The sequence below is a fragment of the Malurus melanocephalus genome, unplaced genomic scaffold (genome assembly GCF_030028575.1).
Source record: "Malurus melanocephalus ecotype Western Australia unplaced genomic scaffold, MMel_1.1 scaffold_977, whole genome shotgun sequence".
Taxonomy (NCBI): domain Eukaryota; kingdom Metazoa; phylum Chordata; class Aves; order Passeriformes; family Maluridae; genus Malurus; species Malurus melanocephalus.
Genome location: NW_026624209.1, coordinates 56,543 through 77,835, shown reverse-complemented (window position 1 = coordinate 77,835; position 21,293 = coordinate 56,543). Strand labels below are relative to the sequence as shown.

At 45.1% G+C, this 21,293-nt stretch overlaps 1 protein-coding gene across 4 annotated transcripts in view; it reads left to right on the top strand.

Moving 5' to 3' along the window:
* The first annotated feature begins 9,458 nt into the window (after positions 1 to 9,458).
* The window catches only part of CACNB4 (calcium voltage-gated channel auxiliary subunit beta 4), a 53,342-nt gene continuing 41,507 nt past the window's right edge, over positions 9,459 to 21,293 (top strand). For all 4 annotated transcript variants that reach the window (XM_057386503.1, XM_057386504.1, XM_057386505.1 and 1 more), the window contains exon 1: positions 9,459 to 9,572. In XM_057386503.1, coding sequence (XP_057242486.1) covers positions 9,528 to 9,572 — 45 coding nt within the window. In that variant the 5' untranslated portion in view covers positions 9,459 to 9,527. The remainder of the gene's footprint in view (positions 9,573 to 21,293) is intronic.

Here is a 21,293-nt window from a genome sequence, read left to right as displayed (position 1 = left end):
ACTTTAGGTCTCATCCTAAACCTGTTTCTGCCAAGGGATCAAGGCTGAATTTAAAAGTTTATCCCTAAATTTTGCAGAGCACAACAGGTGTAGTATTCCAATTCATGCCCAATCTTTTATCAAGGACAAACTACAAGTTCATCATTTTAAYAGAGCCAGGGCTTTTTCTCCATTTGGGATAAATACATCCCGTGATGAATTTTGAGTTTTATCACCTTTTAATTCCGTGCTCCCTCATCTGGACACTGAATTAAGTGCTGAGAACATGAGGTTCTGATCTGCTCCTCTATTGCTCATCATGATTATAGGCAGGGATGGCAGAGCTGCCATTAATTATTATTCTCCAAGCTCCCAATTAAAATATTCTGTTTTCTGCTTGTAACTCTGTCAGGCTGAGCTGCTCAAGCTGAATTTTTCCATTTTTTTTTTGCTCTCAAGTGGCTCCAATTCTCACTCGAAATAAATGTCCCCCAACTTTTTTTGGGACCCCAGAAAATATTAGATATTTTCTAAATTTTGAATATTGAATGAATAYTGATCCTTTCCTGTTTATTCCTGCTTTTTTGCTTCCTGTCTCATGGGAAGTTTTAGATCTAGGGCAGAACTTTCAGCAGTTTATTTAGAGTTTTTGAAGTAGTTTCTTTAAGAATGTTGTCAAAGGCTGGGATAAATGAATGATTCTGTTCTTTTTTTAATGCAGGGTTTGAGAAGTTAGGGCAAATTCAGAGCTGAACCTGCATGAAGAGTTAGAGGGAGAAATAGCAACATTTTATAAATGTTCAGAGCATCACAAATTACCTGATTTAATCAATTCTGGGGTTGGGATAGTGGGAGGTGTCCCTGCCCATAGCAGGGAATGGAATGGGATGAGCTTTAAGAGCTCTTCCAACCCAAACCAGTCTGGGATTTTGGGATTTTGGGATTTTGGGATTTTGGGATTTTATGAACTACACACGTGGCTTTTCAGACCTGGAGCACAGGGATGGGTTTTGCTGCTGCTGGGATTTCTGGAATTATGGTTTTTCTCTGTAAGGAACTGGCAGAATGTATTTTCAGTCCTTTGGAAATGCCTGGGGTTGGTGAAAGGATTCCCGCAGCTGCTGGCAGTGGGGTTTGGGGAGGTTTGGGGTGAATGAAGTGAGAATTGTGGGTGTTCATTGCCCTGAGCTGAGCACAACTGGCTCAATTCATCCCAAATTCCCAATTTGGGGTTTGTGCTGGGATGGATTACCGGGGATCCCTGAATTTCTGTGCTGTCCCTGCTGTCCCCACTGTACTGGAGCTGCTGGAGAAGGGAGAGCACAGAGAGAAGAGGACAATATTTGATATTTTGTCACCTCGGTGTTTGCTCTGAGCCACCCCACCCCTCCCTAAGGGGMTGTCGGTCCTCATTCCTCCCCCTGGAAACGCCCCCATTTCCTTCCTGCCCAAATTGCCGATGGAAAGGGAATGATCCTCCCCAGAGGAGGAATATCAGAAATACAGAAATAGGATTTTCACGTGTTCCAGGGCAGCCCCACAAAATGAGGAGCCATAATTTCAGGATTTTTCCCTGTTTTGTGTGTTCTGCTCCTGSCTGGTGAGAACATCACCGAGTCATCCTTTCCTCAGGTACAGAAGGTGTCCAAAGACTTTACAGGAAAGAGCACAACTCACTTAAATATGCAGAGCTAAAGCCAGAAATATTTGTTCTTCTCCACTCAGCTCCAAAGTGCTCCAGCTAAATATTTAAAGAAACCAAGTTGGACTAGTGGTTCCTCCTTCATTGATCTGTTTTTTTCTGGATCAGTTTTCTCCACTTGGACAGGAGTGATGGAAATCTACTGCAAGGAACCYGAGGAATTTCCTGGCATTCCCTGCCGTGGAATTCCAAATGCTGCAGCCTGTGGAAATTGGATTATAAAGCAGAGGGAGATGTAATAAAATCAGCAGCCAAATCGAGGCATCCCTGTAAAATCCCAAGGGGAGCAGCAAACTAGAGATGAAGTTGAGTTGAGTTTGCCCAGTCTCRTTTATTTATYTATTTATYMATTYATTTATTTATTTATTTATTTATTTATTTAKCTATYTWWTTTWTWTTTWWTTTATTTATTTATTTATGTTTATTTTATTTATTTATTTATTTATTCCTTTAACCTCTTAACAAGAACAGCAAATTCTTCTCAGCACTGGGATTTCAATGCTCATTTTATAACTCTTTTAAAGACACCCGTTGCCCTACTCCTTGAGCCCAAATCCAAAATAAAATGTGCTGTTTCACTGGTTTAGCTAAAGAAAATAAAATTCTCTCCACAATCAGGTATTTTGCAGAAGCTGAAATTTCATTTTAGCTCGCAGGGTTGTCYTTGCCCAKCTCCAATTGCTCACTCAAGGCTTTRTTTTCTCTACAGAACAATTATATGCTGGTCATAATTCATCAAAAATACATTTCCAGCAACCTTTTTATGAGTGTTCCCTGATAAAACTGCAAATATTTAAATGCACCTGGGAAATTAACAGTGASCAGGAGCTTTCTGGGCCGTGTGTCTTTGCTGAGAGTGGAAAATCTTTCTGTCCATCGCTCTGTGGGGTTTGGATCTTCAGGAATGGGGTGAACCTGACATTCCCAGAACTCTGCAAAACTTCACCCCGCAGTTTTGATGTTTTCAGCCCCAGCAGGATGATTTTTGTCCATGTGGGTGTGTTCCAATAATGATGGAGTTTCCAGAATGCAGTGGTGCCTTTTTTCTGCTGGGGTAATGTAACAGCAGCTTCCCATAAAGTTTGTAATTGGCTTTTAGTGATCATTTCCCATCATTCCAACTGTTGCAGGCAAAAGTGTGGCACAGAAACTCGGTATCAGCATTTCGGGCAGCTGAGGAGATTGATTTACATCTGTAAGGAAAGCAGGGGAGCTTAAAATGAGGAATAAAACAAGCGCTTAATCCCTCGGCCCAGATGGGTTTTGGCACGGCAGATAAAAGTGTGGATCTTCCCTAAAAATGGGGAAAATGTGGATATTTCCCTAAAACCAGGGATAATGTGGATCTTTCTTAAAAATGGGGAAAATGTAGATCTTTCCCTAAAAACAGGAAAAATGTGGATCTTTCCTAAAAACCAGGGATAATGTGGATCTTTCCTAAAAACAGGAAAAATGTGGATCTTTCCTAAAAATGGGGAAAATGTGGATCTTTCCTAAAAACGGGGATAATGTGGATCTTTCCTAAAAAGGGGGAAATGTGGACCTTTCCTAAAAATGGGAAAAATGTGGATCTTTCCTAAAAACGGGGGAAATATGGATCTTTCCCTAAAACCAAGGATAATGTGGATCTTTCCTAAAAATGGGGAAATGTGGATCTTTCCCTGAAACCGGGGAAAATGTGGATCTTTCCTAAAACCAGGAAAAATGTGGATCTTTCCCTAAAACTGGAAAAATGTGGATCTTTCCTAAAACCAGGGATAATGTGGATCTTTCCTAAAACCCGGGAAAATGTGGATCTTTCCCTAAAAATGGGAAAAATGTGGATCTTTCCTAAAGACGGGGAAAATGTGGATCTTCCCCTAAAAACAGGGAAAATGTGGATCTTTCCCTAAAACTAGGGAAAATGTGGATCTGTCCTAAAAATGGGAAAAATGTGGATCTTTCCCAAAAACGGGGGAAAATGTGGATCTTTCCCTAAAACCAGGGAAAATGTGGATCTTTTCCTAAAAACAGGAAAAATGTGAATCTTTCCTAAAAACGGGGAAAATGTGGATCTTTCCTAAAAATGGGGGAAATATGGATCTTTCCCTAAAAATGGGGAAAATGTGGATCTTTCCCAAAACCCAGGGAAAATGTGGATCTTTCCTAAAACCAGGAAAAATGTGGATCTTTCCTAAAAACACCTCTTCCTTCCAGCAAGGAGATGTGACACAGCTCCAGCCACCAACCCACTCTGCCTTTCTGGGCAGGTTCCTGGGGTGTCACTCCATATTTTGGGTSTCCTGGTGGGCACTGGGAGCTGCTGGGGGCAGATCTCTGTGTTTGGGGCTGTTTTTCATTGCACACCCCACACTTTTCAGAGAGCTCCCTTTGCTCACAGAGCTGTTCCTGCACCATTCCCCCATTAATTTGGGATGTGCTGCACTCAGTCCTGTGTGCCAGTGTCACCAAAATTGCAGAAAAAACAAAAAACTCTTTGACATTTTTTATGTTACAGAGTCAAGGCATTGCTTTATTTTCTGAATAATTTCAGAAATAATTTCATCCACACACAGCCTGGGTGTGCAGAGAAAATCATTCCTTGACACATGGATTTTACAAGATTTTCTCTAAACTTTATGCAGTCAAAACCCAGAGAACTTTATTGGTTCAATATTGTTGGTCCAATGCTGTGCAGTTCCAGGATTTGGGCTCCTGTTGGATCTGGATTTCTTTGCCTTTTATGTTAATTAGGTTTTCTAATTAGGTTTTCCTTCTCATCTTTCTTTTCCCAGAGCAGGTGCTTCTGACCACACCAGGGGTGATGGTTTTTGGTGGTTTTTGGCGTTTTTTGATGGTCTTTGATGGTTTTTGAAGGTCTTTGATGGGTTTTGATGGTCTTTGATGGTTTTTATGGTCTTTGATGGGTTTTGATGGTCTTTGATGGTTTTTGATGGTCTTTGATGGTTTTTGATGGTCTTTGATGGCCACCTATGGTCACTGATGGCTCTTTTGTGCTTCTCCCAGTCTGGTGAGATGTGAAGATCCTGGTGGAAAAATGCCCAGCAAAGAAACTTTACCACCCTTCCCCGGGATAAAGGCAAACCAGATCTTTGACTCGAGTTACATAAAACATTTTTAAATGTCTATTTTCCAACACCAGTGGAAGCCACACTTGGCTGGAGTTACCAAACCCTCATAACACATCAGGAGTGGGGATCATCAATTCCTCCCTAAAAAAACCCCATTCCTCCCTGCAGCCCCGAGAAGAGGCATTTCACAGCTCGTTAAATATAGAGGTACCTACAAATRCAGCCCAGTTACCTCTCCGGAGGTGCTTCCAAGCCAGGGGAAGTGACAAACCAGGCTTCACACTCTTTTAATTATAGCAGCCTTTACATAACAGCGGCGGATAAATGTGTTCTAGCATAGGTGGCACCTCGCTTCCTCCAGAAGAACTGTCAAATTAGACCAGACTAATTCATTACTTGAAATTGCAAGGATTAAAGCATGCAGTCCAGCAGTGTTTGAATAAAAACTTAAAATCCACCAGATCCTGCAGGCCAGGATAGATCCCAAACAGCACAAYCCTCCTTTCTTCTGAAACAGAAATATTCATGTGGTGGCTTTGAGGACTCCAAATCCCACAAACACCATCCCATTGTGCTGGAAAAAGCACTGGTTTAGAGATTTTGTTTCTTAATTTAGTTGTAAATCAGGTTCAAACTTTTGTTCTTCTAATTTTTGTTTAGGGTTTGATGTTGTTGTTTCCAGACCTTGTGTGTGTGCGCTCTGTTAATTCTTAGTGTTTAGTTTTAGTGTCTTTAGGGTTTAATTTTTCATTGTTTCCAGGCATTGCTGGGGGGCATGGATGGTTTTCCTTGGGAATCAYCAGCTATTCTCTGGAATTTTGAAGAGAAAGGATTTATTTTATTGTAAACACATCACAGTTATTGTAAATACACCATGGTTCTCCTGGCCATGCCTCCACCCGGGGCAGAAGCTGCTGTGGCTGCACCAGATTCTTATCTAATCTCTATTATAAAACAGAAGTGGAGGGAGAGAGGCAGAGAAATTGCTGTGGAGGGACAAGGGGAAGGAGAGGCAGAGAAATTGCTGTGGAGGGACAAGGGGCAAGGAACGGGGCTGTGCCAAATAACTTAGGAGAGTGAGGAGCTGGCCTCTTTCCACTGAGGGAAACAAGGATTGCTAAATTGCTGACAGCCCTTTCCTTTTGGTGATGAGATCCATCCCTGGGCCCTTCTGCTGATGCCACCGAGGGCAGCTTTACCCAGGGGACAGTGATTTTCTCCAGTGGGCCCCGGAATATCCAAGCAGGGGAAGGTGAACCCCAAAATTTGTGTTTCAGGGAAGAATGCTGATGGAGACTGCAGGTTTTGGAGGCCTCTCTGTGCTGGGAGGAGTGGATCCATATCCAAGCCTGCCCTTAATGGATCCACTAATGCTCTTTTTTAATGAGCCCTGGTTTTCTGGGGGCTCTGCCTCATTATCCCAAAGCAATGCTACAACTGCAGGACCTGACCCCATGTGAGAGCAGGGAGAGGCCTCCAAGACCTTCACCACATTGGTGTTGGGATTCTGCTGCTCCAGGGTTAATATTCCTGTCTCTCCAGCAGCAGGAAAAGAGGCAGCACTGCTGCTCCACTCGGCAAAATCCCAGGTGGGAGCAGGATTTGTTGGAGTCGGGAGAAGGGAGAAGTTGCTGACTCCCATCCCGCTTGGCGCACTGCGGTGCCGAGGCGTTCCCTTGCCTTGGCAATCTGGATCCTGCGCATTTATTTATTCCAGCAGCACTTCAGTGTGTTTATGCAAATAGTTCATTGCTCCAGCTCCTGAAAGAACCRCACAAGTGCTGGCATTTGATTGAGGAATCATTAGATCGGGCTGGAAATAAAATTTCTTCTGGTTCTGCATTCACGCCTTCGTAAAAAATAAAACCCAACCCCGGTGTTTCCACATTTGGGTAGCTCAGGACTGACTAAATAATTGATATTTTGGGATAGATGGATGCAYGTCTCAGAGAGATTTCCTTTGTACTCTAATTAAAAATAAAGAGGATATGAATAATCTCTAATGGCATCAGAGTATTTGGAGGAAGCCAAGTATTTTGGAGGATTGTGGATGCTCAAAATGTTCAGGCTTCTGAGCTTTTCTCTTTCCCCCACCTCCATCCTGACAACATTTTAGTCTGGATTATCCCCTCAGTGACTTGTTGGGCATTAAGTTTTGGATGACATGGGGTCTTTGTTTAAATCTCTTTCAAAATCTCCCRTGCCCTTGGAAACGTGGAGCTGTGGACTCTGATTAACATCATCAATGAATGCTATTAAAAAAATGAATGATGCAGCTACTGAAGCCATTAAAAAAATGAAAATTTTTAAAGGTCAGACCTCTACAAGACTCATTTCAGCTCTTTACCCATTCCATGTTTTCAGCAGGTCATTCCTTCAGTATTGGCCGAAAGCAGAGTGAGGAGGATACATAGCAGAGGCTCTCTGTGGTCTGAACAGAGGAATTCCCTGCCTGACAATATCAAATATCCAAATTCTCTTTTGGAAAAAGGCCAGGGATGATTTTGATCTCTCAGACCCTCATCTTTCATAGTAGTGGGGTTTTTATTTGTTTGTTTGAGCCATTCCCTGGGGAGCTCCCCTCAAAACCACGGAGCTTTGAACAATAAGCCTGTTGTGCTCTTCCCAACTTCTCAACTTCTTCCTGGAAGTTGGAATCAAAAAGATTTGACTTTCTAGAAAGCCACGAGGATGACCACCCACATATCCAGTGTAACAGATATCACTGGAAAAATGATGGCTTGGCACTGATACAAATTTGGAATTATTTTCCCGAGCCCTCTCCTTGCTCCCTCTTTCCCAGTTCCATCCAGCCCCCCATTTCCTCAGCATATTTATTATATTTCTATATTTATATTTATATTTATATTTATATTTATATTTATATTTATATTTATATTTATATTRCTTTCCAGACAACTTAAAAGAGCTGGGTGTCTTCCTCCCTCACCTCAGTGTGGTTTTTTTGGATAAATTACCTCATAATATTCAAAGCCGCCTTTGATTCAGAATTCCTCTCTATTACAGGGATTTGTATTTTTATAGCATCTTTTAGGAGCCTTTTGAGTCATTAAATATATATTTTTAATAACCTCAGTGTCTTAAAAGGACAGCGTGAAATGTAAGGACTGGAAATCAAAAAGTGATTCCCCTGATTTCTGAATTAAGTTGTTTTATTACAAATCTACGTGAATTTCATTTTTTCCCCTTCATCTTGTGATTTCACAGCCTTTTTTTTGGATTTTTGAGCTGACCAATGGTTCTCATAATTGAATCTTTCAATCTGGAACATCACAGATCTTCAAGAACTTTGTAGGACAGGCTGAAAAAATTAACTCCTGGATAGGGAGTTTAATGAACATTTTAAAGGCAATCTTAGAAGCTGAGAAGTAGCAAATTGGGAATAAGATTTTGRGGAATTTTCAATGGAATTTGTAAGAAATTGTGAATATGGCAAGRATAACACCTTTGGCTTTGCTTCAGGTGCCTGTTGGACACTTCCCTTGGGATTTGTGGTAACTTTGCAGAACTAAAGGAAGGTTTTGGAAGGAAAAGTAGATGAAGCAAATGGAAAAAGCAAATTGGAAGCGTTTGTGAAACAGCAGTGTTGGATCAGATTGCACTGAAGATAGCATTTTAAGTAATTGTTTTAATAAGGATAGGAAGTAAATTGTAAATTAGCTCTGTCATTAGTGTTTAATTATTTATTGACTTTTTAATCACGTTGTTACACCAGTAGCTTAAGTCGTAGAGCTCCAGGAGGGACTGGCTTAGCAATTTTGTTTCTTATTTAGTTGTAAATCAGGTTCGAACCTCTGTTCTTCTAATTTTTGTTTAGGGTTTGATTTTCTTGTTTCCAGACCTTGTGTGTGYGYKYKSTYWRTTMWTWSTKWTTAGTYTTRGTGTCTTTAGGGTTTAATTCTTCATTGTTTCCAGGCATTGCTAGGGTGACGGATGGTTTTCCTTGGAAATCACCTGCTATTCTCTGGAATCTTGAAGAGAAAGGAKTTATTTTATTGTAAATACATCAKTGAAWTWGGCTGGAAGGGATCTCTGGAGACCWTCCAGCCCAACCAGGTTCACCTGGAGCAGGTGACACAGAACAMATCCAGGWGTGCTTGGAATGAMTCCAGAGAGGGACAMTCCACACCTCCCTGGRCGGCAGTTCWGTGCTCTACCACCTTGTGGAAAGATGTTTTTCCTCACCTTGAGCTGGAATTTGTTGTGTTTTATTTTATGCCCATTGCTCCTCCGCCAAACAGAGCCTGGCACCATCCTGTGACCCGCCTTTGATAYACTTACATGCATTAATGAGATCCGATATCAATCTCCTCTAGACTGCGCAGTGTTGTTTTAGTTTAGATATATTTATGATGTTTCACTGTAAATAAACAAGGCACCGCCGCTGTTCCGGCTCCCCTGAGGGCACAGGAGGCCGCTGCCCTCAGTCCGAGCGGCGCCAGCAGGCGGCGCCAGCGCGCAGCTCCCTCGCGCACGGCGCGTCCCAGCCAATAGCGTGGCGGCGGCGGCGCGTCCCAGCCAATGGCGTGGCGGCGGCGGCGCGTCCCAGCCAATAGCGTGGTGGCACCGGCGCGGCTCGGCCAATGGGGAGCGGCGGCGCGGGGCGGGCGGGAAGGCGCTGATCGAGCGGGGGGGCTCCGGCGGGAGGCGGCGCCGCCGCAGCGCTCAGGGAGCTCGGCCCCGCCGCCTCACCGCGCTCCGCCGCCGCGCTCCCCGGCCCTCCGGCCCCGCACCGGCCCCCGCAGCGGCTCTCCATGTACGACAACTTGTACCTGCATGGGTTTGAAGACTCGGAGGCGGTGAGTGGCGCGGGGGGCGCGCAGACCCGCACGGGCGGGCTGGGTGTCGGTGCTGTGGGTGAAGCAGCGGGGGTGATACCGTGCTGCCCCAATGATGCCGGGACGGGCTGTTGTGGTTCTCTGGGGAATGATCCCTCTCAAACATCCCTCTCAAAATGGTTCTGTGTCCGCACGGAGCCCCCGGTGCCGCGGTCAGACGCCGCGATTCGGGAGCTTTTCCCCGCCGCTGTCCGAGGGGGTGTTTTTGGGCATCGGGCTCGCCGCGGCGATGGACACGCCGTTCCATATTAAACAGGGATCCGTTACATAAGGCGTTGTGGACAGCTCGTAAAATACACAGATAACAACATAATATAGAGTGTACGTCAATGCAGACGTATGTATGGTATGATGTGGTGTCCTCTGGAGAATGGATGGGTCCTGCATGGCTTCGGATGAGGAATTTTTTGCTGCCTGTGTCGGTGTAGGTCTGGAAGTGCAATCCTTCTCAAGTGTTGCCTCACAACTTGTTTCAGCATCCCTTTATTTCAGGGAGAGAGGAACAAGCACTGTGCAAAACTGACATTAAATGAACGCAGTGCACCATGTCGAGAGGAGATGCTGTGTATTGGAATCCTTCCGAACTGGGTGTTTGAATTATTTCAAAGCTGTGCTGCTTAGAAGCCTGCAGTGGTTTGGGTTGGAAGGGTTTAAAGCTCATCTCACGGGCAGAGAAACCTTCCATTAGACTGAGTTGTTCCAAGCCTGGTCCAGCCTGGCCCTTGGATGCTTCCAGGGCTGAGGAAATGCTTTGGGTGAATTTAGAAATTCCTGCCCATTTKGTATTCATGCTTTAACTTTTCYTTTGTGTTTTCTCTCACTGCTGCTGCTCACAAGCTGTCRGGCCAAGTGCAGATGAGTGTGTTGGTTCCTTTAGGGATGTCTTTTGGGATCCACCTGGATGTTTCTGTAAACCACAGCGTGAATTCTTGGGAGCTGTTCTCCATCCTGAGTGTGTCTTGGGCTGGTTTAAAGTCCTTCAATAAAGTGTAATTATGCTCTTAAGGAGACAGCCTAAAAGTACAGAGGAAGGGTAAGAAAATTGAGTTGCTGGATAGGGTTGGTGTAGAAGAAATATATTATTTATAAGTAAGTCCTATAGAGAATGCAGGTAAATGTGTGGTGGGATTTAAAGATGCTTTCGAGATGCTCAAGTCCAGGTATTCCCAGAATCCCAGGGGATTGGAAGGGACCTCTGGARATCACAGAATCCARCCYCCAGYYAAGGCTGAGTGCATCYAGMTGGGTTTGCAATGTCTCAAGAGGGAGACTCCACAMACTCCCTGGGCAAAGCTCCARAGCTGGGCCACCCTCTGGAAAGAAATTCTTCCTCATGTTGAGGTGGAACTTCTTGTGGTTTAGTTCATATTTCAGTAAAGATCTCTTCCAAGAACATTATTTGGGAAAAGCAGCTTTAATGGCAGCAGAGACCTGTTACARAAACATCTGGGTTAGGATTTGTGCTGGGAGAATTGTGTTAATAGAAGAGAGGARCTTGGTCTTTAGCTGTCCACTTGGAAGGATTGGGATGAAGAAGTCATTTCCAGGTTCCTTAATACTCTCTGAAGTAGTTTATCATAAAGCTGTTTACAGCTTTTTTAATTTTACAGCCTCTCTGAAATTGAGAATGCTTTTGATAGGCTTAATTTCCAGAATCATAGGAATGGGTGACAATCCCACTCTCATTAATAAAAATGTCCTAAAAGCAAACCTTAAAAGTAGTCTGGATCTCACAGTCATATGGAAAAACCAGAGCCCATGAACCCCAAAGGCTCAGGCACAAAAAGCAGTCAAAAATTCCCCAAGTGTCTGTTTGTTTTATGCTCCTGAACCACTTGCTTAAAACATTAAACCTTATTATTTTAGCTCCTGACTCAGGGACTGGGAATGCCTGCTGAGACAATATCCTGGCAAACAGGTAGAGGGGATGGGTCACATGAGTGCCACTTTCTGGCCAGAGAGAAGCAAAAGAATTAAGGCAGTGGAAAAACAAATTGTGGTCGAATTCTGCTTCCCTGCGGTGAAGAGCAAATAACTGTGAGCGTGCAGAGATGAAAGCAGRGCCTCTCCATTGTTCTGGTTTAGGACCTGGAAGGCTTCTCCTGCAGCTGGAGAGAGCTGGAGCAGCCACGGGTTTGGATCTTCCATCCTCCCCTGAAGCCCAGGGAGCTGTGAGGGAGGGCTGCTGCTAATTGCAGTGCTTCCAGCACGGAATAAACCACAGGCAGATGAGTCATTAGGACAGGAATGTCTGCCTAAAGTGGGCATTTGCCCTCAGAAAACCCGTGCAGACGATGGGTGCATAAATCAGCTTGGATTTGTATGAAATCCAGGCAGTGGATGGCACTTACACCCGGTAAATGTGCTCAGTTTTAGAAAGGTGCTATAAAATTTGTGCCTGATTTCTCCTGGTAGGTGATACACAGATTAACTGCTTAGAGAACTCCAGGAGAAGCGTGCAGGTAAAATTTTCCTGTTAAAACCAGGAACAAACGTGGTTTTTAACAGTGAGCAGATATATCCATGATTTTTTGTAACAGCAGCTCTTATAATGTGTTGGTGTGTGTATGTGTACATATATAAAAAACATGCAAAAATACCATTTTTATTGATGGATATATAAAGAAATGAGYGTGTGCGTGGCATTACAGTCCATTAGCAGCTGTGATGATTAACGTGAAGTGGATGATGCAGTAGCTGGTGTGAGGCTTTTTGGAGGAGGAAAAATTACACTGCTGAAGCTGAGAAAAACTCCCAGTGATTGTAGACAAAAAGTCATTTCCACATTTAGGCAAAGTTCAGGGATATGGAAATAAATAAGTTCTTGAGGGACAAGTGTCCTCATCAGGAGCACAAAAAGGTCCAAAGTGCATCATTGTAGGGAGAAATATCTTCCCAGTGAAGATTTTTGCTTGCTTTGTTGTCCTGCCTTTTTGGATTTTTAGACTTTTTAAAAAATTCTTTGGGTAGTTCYAAGCAGAGTCACCCTTTTGGGAATTAAAGCTTGTTTGCCTTGTAGGGAAGTATTTCACATTCTTGATCACAAAAGAATAGGATGTAAAACCCCTTTAGCACAGGGGTTTGAGACAGGGGGATCCACTGGCTAAGCAAATAATAAATGAATATTGTTTTATTTTCACAGTAGTGACCTCACTGTTGTGTGTCTGATGGGGAGGGATTGGAATCTGCTCCAGAGGGCAGTCCAGAGTTTCTCTGATTTTGGGAAAGACTCCACCTTTTTCAGAAACAAACTTCARTGAAACCTCCCCATAGGAAATCACTTTTTTTTTTCTGCTGTAAAATTATATTTCTATTAAATCAGAATTTAATAAAAAGAATTAYCTCCAGGAGTTAGCAACTCTGTGATGCAGAGTCCATCCCAGCCCCAGGAAGGAACCCAGGCTCAGGTCAGTGTTTTAACTGTCAGAACAGTCCCTTTTAGTCTGTTTGCTTCTATTTATCCCTTCAGAGCAACACCTGAGCATGTGAAACACCTTTCCTCACCTCTGGGGCTGTCACTTGAAGGTTTGTCAGCGTGTGAGAGAGGTTTTATCTGGGGTGCTTCAGCGGCTTATCGAGCTGGGTGGAATAGCTGCCTGGGGATTGGGGTGGCTGGCATGGGACTGGGGGTGGCTGGTGTGGGATCAGGAGGTGGTTGGCATGGAATTGGGGGTGGTTGGCATGGAATTGGGGGTGGTTGGCATGGAATTGGGGGTGGTTGGCATGGAATCAGTGAGGGGATGGCGTGGGCAGGTCCGGGAATTGCTGGGAGGGGCCGGCAGGGAGGGAGGATGTGGTGCCAGCCCCAGCGTGCTCCCTGTGCCTTCCCCCTCGGCCATCCTGCTCTTCCCAGGAGGGACAGCTCTTCCTCCTCCTCTCCCAGCCGTTTCAAACGGAATTTCAATTCCACCTGGTAGGAGAGTTCATGTTTAGATATTGATTGGATTGCCGTGTGGTCCCTAAGGGACAAGGAAAGGTGGCTCTGCTTGCCCTGTGCATCCCTGTTACAATAGATTTTTTAGTACCTTTTTTCCCTGTTTGCTCTTTCTCCAGCATAGCCTCTCCTGAGCTGTACATGCACTTCTTTCCAAGACTTCTTTTAGCTGTTTGACCTGTCTAACCCTGCCTGGCTTCCCYTGGCAATTCCCATCCCTGCATCCASAGCCTCCCTCCTGTGCTGGTACCAGAGCAGGCTCTCCTTTCACCAGGGAAGCAGCATTTCCCTGCTTTCTAAGGCACAGTGGTGCCCTTCAATCAAAGGTACTATGTACATTCATATCTAACTCTGTCTGTGAGAGTTAGACAAACATTTTTGTGGGATTCATGCCTGCAAAAGTATTTTAGGTGCTGAAAGTGCTTTGGTGTTTATMAGGGCTAAACACCAGTGAGACCATCTCTGGTTGCTGATGGTCCCAGTTTGCCATAAAAAGAGCCATGAGCAGGACTATGTGTGGTGCTGCATTCTAGGATCTGTCTCCAGTTACTCTGTGCAGTTCTTGAGAGAGCATTGCTAAGAATTTTTAGGGAAAAGGTGATGAATAGTGAGAAAACAGATTGCATTCACCATGTGAATGGTCAGCATCAGTGTTTTGAGGATGCTGTACTCTACTCCTTTTTCAGTGACATTACTCCTCAAACCTGTCATTTTTTCTGCTGCCAGTGCACCTGAGACAAGAAGATCTTTGTGTGCTGTCCAAGTAGAAAAATGTGATTCTAGGAAAAAAAAAAAAAACGTTTGGTAGGGAATTTCATATCCAAATGTTGATTGGATTTGTGTCTGRTGCCTCTCTGATCACTAAAGGAGGAGGAAAGGTGGGCTTTGCTTGCTCTCTATGTCTCAGATTTTGTGGACTGAGTGACAATCAAAGAGTATGTTTAGAAGTATTTGTCATCTTGTCTGTTCAGGGAACATGTCCTGTGATTTGTAACACGCAGTTCATTCTGTAGAACATCTCTGTGCARTGGGCAGCTGAGACCAAGCAGAGACTTTATCTGGCTGCCAAATAAAACCTGGGACTTCAGTGGGTTTGGAAGGGTCTCAGTGGTTTTTGGGTGGATTGAGTCCATAGAGCCCTTCTGAGATTGTCAAGCTGACAGTTGGTAGCCGAGATCTGAAGGTCTTTTTGTGTGTCCTGATGGCTTCTGCAAGCAGGGACACCTTCCCCTGTCCCAGGGGGCTCCAAGCCTTGTCCAGCCTGGCCTTGGACACTTCCAGAGGTGGGGCTGTCACAGCTTCTCTGAGCAACCTCTGCCAGGGCCTCCCCACCCTGCAGGAAAGGATTTTACCACGATGCAAACGTGAACTGGAAGTGTTGGCAGCACCGTTGGCTTGCTGGAGACACCCAGTTGCTCTTTGAGCATAACCATTCTTAATTTCCCTRTTTCAATTAGTCTCATTTCTAATGTTTAATCCAAAAAGGATGAGTARTGTCAGGACCTAGGCATGCAGGCTCTTTTGCTTAACCACTTATCTACTTGCTGCTTATTTATGTAGGATTTTTAGTCTCAAATGTGTGCTAAACTCTGCCTTGACTGGGACAATAATCAATATTTTCTGACAAAAAGAGRTTATCCTCTGCCCATTACATCTCCTGAATTCTCATTGAAATTTGGCTTTTACATGGTCAAAGCTTTTGTGTGCTTTTGACAGTTTCAAATCTGTTTTCATTTCTATTAGCCCTTAATAGACTGCCTTGACTAATGAATCATCAGCTGCTTGATATTTATCTTGTGTTAAGAAGGGCTGCCTGAGAGGGCAGGAAGGTGCTGTATTTGGGGTCTTGCTGGGGTAATTTTGCTTAAATTTTCCTATTAAAATACCTAAAGTTCTGCTACTACAGCAATAGCTATCCTTGCCTTGTTTTGTGCTCTTTTGAAGAGCACTCTTCTGTCTGACTCAGATCTTCTGTTCGTTAAATGCCACATTGTGATTTGATAGTATAGTAGTCAAATAAAACACTCAGCAAGAATCATCAGTCATTTTTATAAATTGCTGCTTGCTGTTTCCATAGAGGTGCTTTTTTTATACCAGAAATACTTTTGAAATGGGAAAAAAAAAAGCAGAGAAAAGGTTAAGTCATCTAACAAGAATCATAATGTGGGATATATAATAGAAAGAGGTAATTTTGTGTTTTCAGTTCCAGCTGCAGGTCAGAACTCAGCTGATGGGACAGGATGTGGTGGGTAAAACTCTGAGTTCATATGGAGCACTAAGGTGTGTGATTAACTGGGGCTTTATCCTGCTTTTGGATTCCTCCTGCTGAGCTCTTGACTGACTGTGGAGTGCAGCCAAAACCCCAGGGCCTTCTCAGGGCTCTGCTGCTCCTGGGCTGCACATTGCTCTCCAAATTGCCAGATTGGTGCTTTAGGAAGTGCTGCCCAGTGGAAGCARCACCCCSTCKGCTCAAGGGCATCAGAGGGAGGAAYGTGGCTCTTGGTGCTGAAGGAGCACATCACAGGAATAATAAACAACAAGGAGAAAAGCTTAACTTAGGATTTGTTGATGCCATGGCTTGCTTCCCTATCTCCCTAAAACATGCTCTGCTTGGGAGACCCTGAGCTGTTGGATGCTGTCYCTTGGAACGTGCAGCTATAGAGATAGGAGAGGCTGATTTTCCAAATCAGCACTTTACCCAAAGGCAGATTGCTTTACAAACAGGACAACTGTTCATGGTCATTTGGAATCCAGTAATTAATTCCAAAATGTCATTTAGCTGGCGGAGTGCTGAGTTCCGTAGGGATCACAGGTGGTGTCAGGATTTGCTCTCAGCCTCTCCTCAGCTCCTGCTTTGTATTTTTCCACAGTGCTTTGTCACTGGTTTTCATGCCAGCAGTGAACTGGTTTCAGCTCTGGAGTGTCTTATTTTGCCATGTTCCTTTTTCCTTTCTGTGTCTCAACATAAATCCCATTCAGAGGCAATATGTGGAGCACAGTGAGCAGCTTTGCCCCATGGTGCTGATGAGTAAACAGAATTTTTGATTTGGAGGATATTCCTGTGTCCAGAATCAGCCAAGAGAGAGCTGGAGGAAGCCATCAGTGCCTGAATTTGTGTGTGCACAACACAGGATGTAAATCTGCTTTTTCTGTTTGTCTCTAAAGCCTTGTCAGAAGGGGTTTGAAGTGTCCTGAGGAAAGGACTCAGAAAGGGCAGAAGTGGCTACAGGCTCTGCTCTGCTCCTCAGGAGAGTTTTCATTTCCACAAGGGCAGAGAAAAGCAAAAAAAAACCCCTGAGAGAGAAGGACAAGGGGCTGCTCTTTTGGTTTGGTTTGTTTTTTTTTTCCCTAAAAAGTAACATAGGACWAAGGCTCTATAAGTTACAGAAATGGATCTATTTGGTTGTGCTGCTTCRCCAGCGTGGGGAATGCAGCCTGGCAGTGATTTGATTTATTACAGCAACAAGGGAGAAATCATGAGGAAAAAACACTCCCTATCATCGTGCTGAGYACTGGAGGTGAAGTGTGTGTTTGAACAGGCTGCTAACACTTGATATAAAACTTCACAGGCCTTTCTATTTTGAGAGAATTYGGCTTATACCAAATATGTTTTCCCTGAGAGTCCTCCCTTGGTTTTTCCCCTGCAAATGGACTTTGCTCAGCTCATTTGTGCTTCTGCTTCCTCCCAGGGGCTGTGTGTCCTTGGGACAGTGGCATTGCAGTCAGTGATGGCATTGGCAGAAATGCCCTATTTCCTTGGCAAAGGTGGTGCTGTGCAGGGTGCTCTCGGTGTGGATGAGGCTGGAGCAGTTATTTTTTAATAACAATGTCCATTATGACCAGAAACAAGGGCTCTGCCCTCGTGGGACCAGCTCCAGGGTGAGGTGGCCCAGGCATCCTCCCTGTCCCCTTTCCTGTTCACAGAGCCAGCTATGATCTGAATACCTCTGGCTGCCAGTTCAAACTTCATCACAACCCTTAATCTCTTAGAATAAAATCCTGTTTCTAATGGTTACTCCCTTACTGCTGCTTCTTTACAAACTTCTCCTTCCCATGCACCATTTCTTGGCAGTATTTGAACCCCCATTCCCACTGTGGTTGATGTATTCCCTGTGGAATGTCTGTCTCTTGCCTGGGAAAATGATGTGTTCTGACAAATCATCGGTTAATCYGTGATATGTAGGTCATGAGATACCGTGATAAAATTTTATGTTCCAGAACAATTAGTGATGAGCTCATCGGGTTCTGACAAAACGAGCCCCAGCATCACACTAGGGCAGGGATGYTTCAATTATGACCAATAACTGGAAAATCTCAGCAAGGACAAAAAGCCAGTGGCAGCTGGCTCTGCCTCTGTCAACTGTGAGAGACCTCACAGCAGCTCCTGGCACTGAGACCTCCATCCTGAACGGTGATAAAGCTCAGAATAAACCTGCCACGCTCCAGGGGTGACAGATCCCACAAAAATCAGTGCCCAAGGGACACCACGATAGGAAAAGAGGAGGCTGTGGCTGTGCTCACCTGCTGGATTCCTGGGATGTGTGTCCAGTGTGGGACACAACCAAGTTGTCAGCTCTTTGAGCAGCTTTACTTCACTGAGACACACTTGAGTTCAAATATGCCACTAAATGTCTGTTAGAGCAAGAAAAGGGAGCAAAACTACTTCAAAGTATATTCATTTCCAAGGTTTCTGACAAGGTACAAGAAGTAGCTTTATCCCCACTGCGGTGCTTGTTCTGGTCAAAATGTTCTCAAGATGGTTTTGYACACCATAAACTGGGAATGCTGGAGCTCTGCACTTGTTATCGATCTCTTATTGGGAAATGAACGGGGTATTGACAGATGGAAAAACAGACAAATGAGTTACACTTTGCCTCCCTCCATTTTTCCGTGCTAATTACAGCTGTCCGTTGTTTTTTCCTTGCTGCCCCAAGGAGTARAGTGGTAGTAATGCAGGAGTACATTGCTGAGTAGCTCCTGTGTTCCACCCTGGAGTGGATTCATTTCAGGAATGCATTAAGCAATATTTCCTTTTAATAGATCAATGTAAACATCCAATGTGAGTGGGAGTCTGGGAGGAAAGGAGGCACACACTGGAATATTTCCCATTACACATTCAAAATTCATACACTGGTGGTGAATACGTAGAAGTTGTTTTGCTGAGTGGAATTGAGAAGTTGGCTTAGGCCTTTAAACTTGTTGTCCTTTTAGTGCTGATGCCTAAGATGTTTTGGCTGTTAGAATATTTAAGAACCCTTTTAAATGTTCAGTTTCGCTGCTCTGTGCTGAACAGATCACATGGGAATGTTTCCTTTTGGTTGGCTTTCCTACAATCCCAGAAGGGTTTTGAGGGATAGGGATGGGACACCTTCCATGGATAGGGACACCTTCCACTATTCAGGTTGCTCCAAACCCCGTCCAGCCTGGCCTTGGACATTTCCAGAGATCCAGGGGCAGCCACAATTTCTCTCAGCAACCTCTACAATGCTCAGMTATAACACACAAACCCATCAGATTTCCACAGACTCTGTGTTGTCTGCAGGAAGAAGCTTCTGCCCTGTGATTTCTTATTCAGGTTCTCTGCGTGCAGGTGGTACCTGCTGTGGAGGAAGATGCCTTCAAAGGGATGTAACTTTGGACAGATATTTTGTGTCTTCCTTCACAAGTAAGAATTTAATTTATAAAAGATGTATGAGATCTCTTTGGTATCAGATTGAGTGTTTTACATTCCTCAACAACACGTAATTATTCATAAAGCTTGTCTGCCTTTCTTCTGGATGATCTGATGTCTTACAGGTAAAGAAATCCCAGTTGTATCCTGAGAGTAACAGCCACAACARTGTAAATAAATACAAACACTCAATGTTGTTTCACTGAGAACTGATCATCGCAGCTTTTCAGGCTGTTTTTTTCTGAACATTCTCAAACCAATCTAAACCAGAAATASGTGTGCCTTTAAATCTGAAATTTGGGGCCAGAACTGAGCTGAGGGATAAATCAAATGTTGGTTTCAGAGGAGCTACTGTGATGTATTTCAATGAAGTGCAGCCCAAAAGTCCTGATTCCTGCACATTTCTTTCAGCTGTTAAATAATTCCTCCCTTTGCCTTTTCACCCATGTGCAGTTGCTGCATTACTTGCAGAAATAAAAAAAAGGGGAAAAAGCCACTTCCAGCAGCTGGGAGCTCAAGCAGCTTTCTCCCATCCCCACATTTCAGAAAGGCAGTCAGCAAAGTGGTTTCCCAAGTCGAGCTGCAGTCTCTGGAGATCCGAGGAACTTGGGGGTTTTACGTTCGTGTTATTTTGCTCCTTTGTCTTGGAGCAGCTCCCTCTGTGCCTGTGCCCTGAATTGTAATGGTGCTGCTGCCTCAGGCTGCCTGCGAGGTGAGGAATGAGCCACGTCCTGCTCCTCTCCGCTTTTCCTCCTGGCACATCCGAGCTGCTGCACGGGGCACTGCCRGGGCAGGGAGGGCAGCGCCTCCTCCCTAAGGCTCAGCACGTTTTTCCTCTTGTTTCTTCGTGTCCCTTAACTGATTTGGGGGTTTCAGCAGCTCTGTCTGTATTTTGGGATGGATGTGAGAGCTGCAGGAAGAGGGTGTGTCAGGGCAGCACCATGGCAGCTCAAATACAAACASAAATGTCAGCAGGAGGCAGCTTGAATCCTCCTGTGCCTGTGATGCCAGTGTGCTCACTSTGCTCTTCCCTGCTGGAAAAGATGTACAGCAGGRTAGGAACGCTGYAGGGATGCAGGAATCRTGGAATGGCCTGGGCTGGAAGGGACCTCAAAGCTCTCCCGTTCTGCTCTCTGCCGTGAGATGTGACACCTTCCACTCCAAGCTCTGTCAAACCTGGCCTTGGACACTTCCAGGGWTCCAGGGACAGCCACAGCTTCTCTGGAGAGGAGGTACAGGAGCTGTGCCTCCGAGGAGAGGGGACACTCTGGGGTTTTGTACTTCTGACTCTGCTGTGCGTTAACCAGGGAATAATCCTTTGGGGGTGGAAGGTGAATGTGGCTGCCCAAACCTCACCTTGTCCATACATCCAGGAAAGGACAGCCTGTGCTGGGGACAGAGCAGGGGCACTGTCCCCTCCCTGGCCGTGTCTCAGGAAGGTTTGGCTGTGCTCGAGGGAGAAGCAGTGGCTCATCCCTTGGGAGCTCTGGCCGTTCTCCCAGGGGATCATCAGCCCTGCGCCATGGGAGGTGCTGCTGGAGCTGGGTGACACCTCCTGTCCTGCATCCTCCTCCTGCTGCCTTTCCCACCCGCTGTGGGCACGGGGAGAGCTGCTTTGGAGTGGAGCACACAGAACTGTGCCCTCCTCACGCTGGAGGAGCTCCAGGGAGGGTTCAGGGGCAGCGCTGTAGGATTTGGCTCTGCCTGCGGGTCTGTGCTGTGGGATGTGCACAGCGGCCACTGCGGCTGAGCACAGCCCTGATCCCACGGGAGCCATGCACAGCACAGCTCCTGGCAAACGCACGGGAAGAGCAAACAACAAACAGTTAATGCTGAAATGCGCTGGAGAAATGGCAGTTTAACAGAAGCCTTTCCTTCCTGCTGGCAGCTCAGGGCACCGGCGCTCACAGGGAATTGTTGTGGAGCACGGCGCTCTCCTGGCAATCTGTCTGCTGCAGGAGTGCCAGGGATGCACTGACTCTTACATAACCCGTGCCTGTGTGCATCCCAAAGGCCTGCCGGGATGGGGTGGCTGTGGGGTGTTGTGATGGGGTGAATGTGGGGTGTTGGTGTGTGC